The sequence below is a fragment of the Haliotis rubra genome, unplaced genomic scaffold, assembly GCF_003918875.1.
Source record: "Haliotis rubra isolate DU_JTF1 unplaced genomic scaffold, ASM391887v1 Scf208, whole genome shotgun sequence".
NCBI classification, from domain to species: Eukaryota; Metazoa; Mollusca; class Gastropoda; order Lepetellida; family Haliotidae; genus Haliotis; species Haliotis rubra.
The window spans coordinates 145,267-150,501 of record NW_025766092.1 but is presented as its reverse complement, the minus strand read 5'-3'; the positions used below and the strand labels follow the sequence as shown (position 1 = coordinate 150,501).

At 40.7% G+C, this 5,235-nt stretch overlaps 1 protein-coding gene across 1 annotated transcript; it reads left to right on the top strand.

Annotated features, from left to right (window-relative positions):
* The first annotated feature begins 383 nt into the window (after positions 1 to 383).
* Positions 384 to 3,316, top strand: LOC124276340. The gene has a single exon (XM_046711969.1). The coding sequence runs from the start codon at positions 494 to 496 to the stop codon at positions 2,345 to 2,347; it is 1,854 nt and encodes a 617-aa protein (XP_046567925.1). The 5' UTR covers positions 384 to 493; the 3' UTR covers positions 2,348 to 3,316.
* The last annotated feature ends 1,919 nt before the right edge of the window (positions 3,317 to 5,235 follow it).

Here is a 5,235-nt window from a genome sequence, read left to right as displayed (position 1 = left end):
ATAAACGATTAACCTGATGTCAAGGTCATATAATTAAATACAATGGCCACTAACAAGTATAGCCTTGTTGAAATAGGCTTAATCTCCGTTCGCCGCTAGGGGCATTCATTCACTCAAGGCAAGGCACCTCAGGTTAATGTTGATATGGCGATCGCGGCCGTTCTAATTAATATGCGAGTTTTTGCAGTCCGACTTGAAATACGGGATCGCTCATGGACACTTTTCTACAATGCCTATAAAATGGCACTCCTAAAACACATACCTGTCTGTTAGAAGTCGTGATATTAAAGAGCAGCGATTGGGAGTTTTAACAGTCTCCCCGTGCGTGCTACGTCACATTGATTTTGTCGTCTGCTCACTCTCTCACAAGGCAGCCGACAGTCGCAGGGAGCAGACGATATTTGTCAACGCTGAGGCCGCCTTATTTGGAAACCTGTCCGACCGGTCGGCTCATGGTAGGACCTAAATAGCATAGTAAGTCGCTAGCGCTTCGATGATACGCATTGCTTCACACCGATCTCGGGGACAGTCGCGGCTAGGACATGTAGACAACATGGCTGCCACCAGTGACACACCTTCAACCGTGTCCCCAGAATGGGAGACGGATTCAGTGACTTTGAAGGAGTTTTCGTCCAAGAAAACCTTCCCCACATACGCCAAGATAGTGAAGGGTTCCTATATGAATATAGGGTCGTCCAAATTCTCGCTACAGCGTCAGCATCAAGAGGTTTTCATTCACTCAATCAAAATGGGGGTGAAGGTGCTAGCTCATTGTGTACGTCGGATAGATACTACCCAGACGAGAAGAGGCTTTCCTTGTACCCGGCTACAGACTCTAGACCAACGATTAGCTATCCCTGTGTCGTACCAAGGATGGTTTGAACTTCTTTCCGAGGATGGGAAATCAGCTAAACCTTATACCAGTGTACCCGAGCTGGCTAAGACGTTTCCAGAGAAGTGTTTAGTACGAGAGAACGTGAAAGCATATTTGGCAAGCTCGGAAGGGAAACATACGTTTGATAAAACCCGTATTGTGCCTGCTGGGGAACAACTGACGTTGTGTGGGGAGGTGTCGCTCCCATCGCCAGCTCATAACAAACGTGTGAAGCTGCTCAAATGTACGGACTCAAAAGGTGAGAGTTTATATCTCAGTTTTGATCAAAAGGGAATATTCACCCCGATCGCTGGGCCGGACGAGTTCACCGGCGTGTTTACAATTCGAGATATCATACGGAGGTTTCGTCTACCGTTGACTGTGAAACTTATTCAGGGGGTGAAACCAAAGGTTGATTCCTCACGATTCACCGGATTAATACGTCTGGACTGGGTGTATACCGACGAAACAGCTTTCGTTTGTCCTTTGGAAAAGACACATGTACGTATGTTACCAGTGCCTACAGACATAAACCTAATGATATCCAAGGCCAAAAATCAATCTGATATCAAGGATACTGAAGCATTTAGGACTTTGTTGACAAAATGTAACCGCATGGTGTCCAACTACAACAATACTATTCATCTGATCGTGTCACTTCCGGATTCGGTAGTAAAGAACAAAAACCGTTCCAGTTCAAATGTTTTCTCGGTTCCTCAACGATTTGACAACAAGGAAACTAGGTCAAGTTTGAGGAGATCAAAGAGCAAAGAGGATATGTTAATGGACGAAATTGACGATCTTTATCAGTTTGTCAGGGATGGTGGACCAGCTCCGAAATCCAAGTTTACTTATGATTCAGACGAGGAAAGCTACTGGGAGGAACCAGCTTATGAACCTATTGACCAGTTCCGTGCAAGGCTTATGGCTCTAGAAGCTGGCAAACCGTTCACCCACCATGAAAAATACAAACCAACAGATCCAGCCAAACTTCATCTTGACAACGACCCCGACGTTGGTGCAAGTGGTGGACCTATATATGGTCAGCTTACAAATGGGGGCTCAGACAGTTCGTCCACCCCGTCCGCTCCTCCTCCTTTGCCTAGAAGATCTCTGTCTGCCGCTGTGGAGGGAGTCGAAGTGGATCAGAAGAAGGGATCTCCCCCTCCCTTACCCCCAAGACAATATGTAAGATCTAACTCTATATCCGTCGTCCATTCAGCTTCTTCTGCTGGTGTCTCTCAAGCAGCAAGAAGTGGAAGTAGTGCAGAGAAGAGCAAAAAGCAATCCAAAATGAAGAAATCACCTTCCAAAGACTCAAAGGACTCCAACAGCAGTAGCAGTGGTGGTCACAGGAAAAGCCTTGGGAGGGACTTTCGTGATTCAGATATCAGTTCTCGAACCAGAGGTTCTTCTGGAGAGCAAGGACATACTAAGAATATGAGAAAACGTATGCAAACATTGTATCTGTAATCGTGAACCAGATATCCAGTGGTATATAAGATACAAGTGATCCAATTCATATATTATTAGTGAGGGAGTTGGGGGTGTATTTCAGGATACGTTTTGTTTGTCTATATAATTTTAGAAAAAAATATCTTCAACTAAACAGTGAAATTATCAAATGACTGAAATGGCACAAAACAATATTATGTTCTTAATACTCATAATTAATGACACAGTTTTCCTGGCAAAATCAGGATGTTAATCAATCTTAGTTTCTCGGGAATTTGAATATGAAAAATCTGTGGTATTCATAAATGCTGGGTACCTTTTTAATCAACTGACATCAACTGAGCAGTAACATGACAAGACTGTATCCACTGCTATGCAAACACTTGCGTGTATCGTCGCGTTTATTGCTTTAAAATATTGTGTAAAAAACACAATATGGATATACACAAACATCTGTGATGGCTCGAGAGACAGCTGTGAATACTTAAGAGCATCCATGCTATATGTGCATGATTGTTTTACGAACTGTATGGATGGACACGGACCTAGGAGATAACCCGTGACACCACCAACGGTGAACCGAATATTGCAATAGGCATACGTGAGCCTTATTTCTGTGATATGTGTAGAATGACGAATGTTTGTGTGTGGTTTCGTCTTCCAGGGGTCATATCATGGCCAGTGTTGTCTGCGTCTGATACGAAGAGCTGTAGCTCACCTGATTATTTATATATTCACCTAAAGGTCCCTCTACAGTCACTCGATTGTCGGGTAGGACTGTCGAATCGAACTGAATGTGTTTTAAAGCTGACAAGCGATTTGAGCGTTGTTGCTTGGATAACAATATGTTTTATGGCATGTGTTATACCTACCCAGCATTGGATTGAAGGTTCATGGGCTTGTGTTTTGACGATGTCATGGCATTTTTGTTTTTCGTTAGAGTCATATTTATGCAACGAAAAATTGAGATAAAAGAAATATATCAAACATGTGAGTATGTTTTGTATTTACAAAATTTTCTCTTGTAAACAGTATATTTTGTTAATAAAACACAGCTGATTTAGAAACAGCAATATGTAACAGCTTACGTGGTATATTTACAGTGTTGAAGTGTTATATGGCTATTACCAACTACAGTGTACCTTAAGTGTGCTAGAAAACTTTGCTCGGGATTTCGAATAACAGATTCACATTCATCATGTGTAGGTTTGTCAGTCCAATTCTCGTACTAGTCGGTTTAACCACACTGAAAAAGGCCTTATATACACGACAACAACGGGGAATGACTAGTGATTCAATACATGGCTGGGCATACCACACCAGGTGTTCGCGAAAAGCATTCCAAAGGATAAAAGGGTAAAACATTCTTAATATATGTATTCTGAATGTTGATGTATTGTCATTTATACATGACACTTTTTATAGATAACAAGTTACTTCTATTTATTCTTTATACGACATTTCGAGGCTGTTTTGTTTTCTCCTTCATCGAGTGAATGCTGAGTCAGTGGCTAGAGTAGATATGGAGATAAAACATGTTTACACTACTGTCATTTATTATTATTTTTGAAACATACACACACGGAACATAAACACACCACTTGTACTTGTCCCCTCTCAGTGTTTCTTTTCTCACGCTTAGTACATATGAGTCACACAAATGTGATTGTGATGTATAACACTTAAGGGCAATCGCTTCCCACGTAATTGTAATATATTCCAAATGACCCACCCTTGTCACGGGGGTGTTAAAGACCTAGGTATGGTTTTCAAGTCTACTTTAAACCTTTGCTGTCCAAGGAAAGCGTAACCGAATAACTTGGAGCTCTTTTTAAGGATATGGTCTCTGAAACATTTCAACAAAGCGTCTGAGAGCGTTTGCCATAGACGTGCCTTGAATTCACTGGGAGAGGTGTGAGCGGTTCTAACAACGATAAATGTCAGCAGACAATACAGAAGGTGGCTAGGGTCACCCCGTTCTCGCTATATCAATAACGTACCTACATTATGGTTTCCGAATAACGAGATATGCTTCGTTGAGCAGAAAATAACAACAAACGGAACGTTGTTTAAGCATATTTTTATCTTCCAAGGAATGAATAATGCAAGAAGGCTATAGGAAAGTAAGTAAATCCCTTTTTGACAAAGTAAACCTGATTTGATATTTCTAAATCTAGGTTTGCTATTATAAATCCCTTATGAGCTGACATCAGTGTTCCTGGTGTAGTGTTATGGGCATTATTTAGCAATTTGAGGATATGGTCACTGCTTTCTGATAACGAACGTTGTAGAACTAAATATTATTTTTTGTTACAGGTTAATATCAAAACTCACTCAGTAACTCGTATAGATGTTACTCTGAAACCAGATATAACTGGCAACAACCCTCACCTAAACCGTTAGCACCTTCTACAATCTCTTCTGGACGTGTTTGTCAATATGAAGAACATATTGATATCCAGCTTAAAGAAAAAAAACAAAAAACCTGCCTTCTTTAAGGGAAAAATATGATCCGTTCATAAAACTCATTTTTCTTACACACATAGGAATGAAAAAAGGAATTACAATAATAATGATCAAGCAATTCTTGCACCGAAGGTTAACAGAGGGCTTTACATTACAATCGATAGTTGCCGACAATACAACCATAATGCGATGTACGATCACTAACCCGTATATGTTATATATAGAAATACAACATTATGACCAAACTACCATTGATCTCACATTGGATTTAGTTTACACGCCTTGGCTCACTGACCATTATGTTGTGGTTGAGTAATTTTGTTAAGGAGATTTAATTGCTGATGTGTGCGGTTAATTTGACAAGTGAATGTCGAAACATGTCACAACACGAACTATTGTTAGTGTATAAACTCTTTCCTTGTTCTAGAATCATTTGGTAA

Excerpts from the sequence above, each read along its gene's own strand:
- LOC124276340 (XM_046711969.1), top strand. The coding sequence starts at position 494 with ATGATACGCATTGCTTCACACCGATCTCGGGGACAGTCGCGGCTAGGA.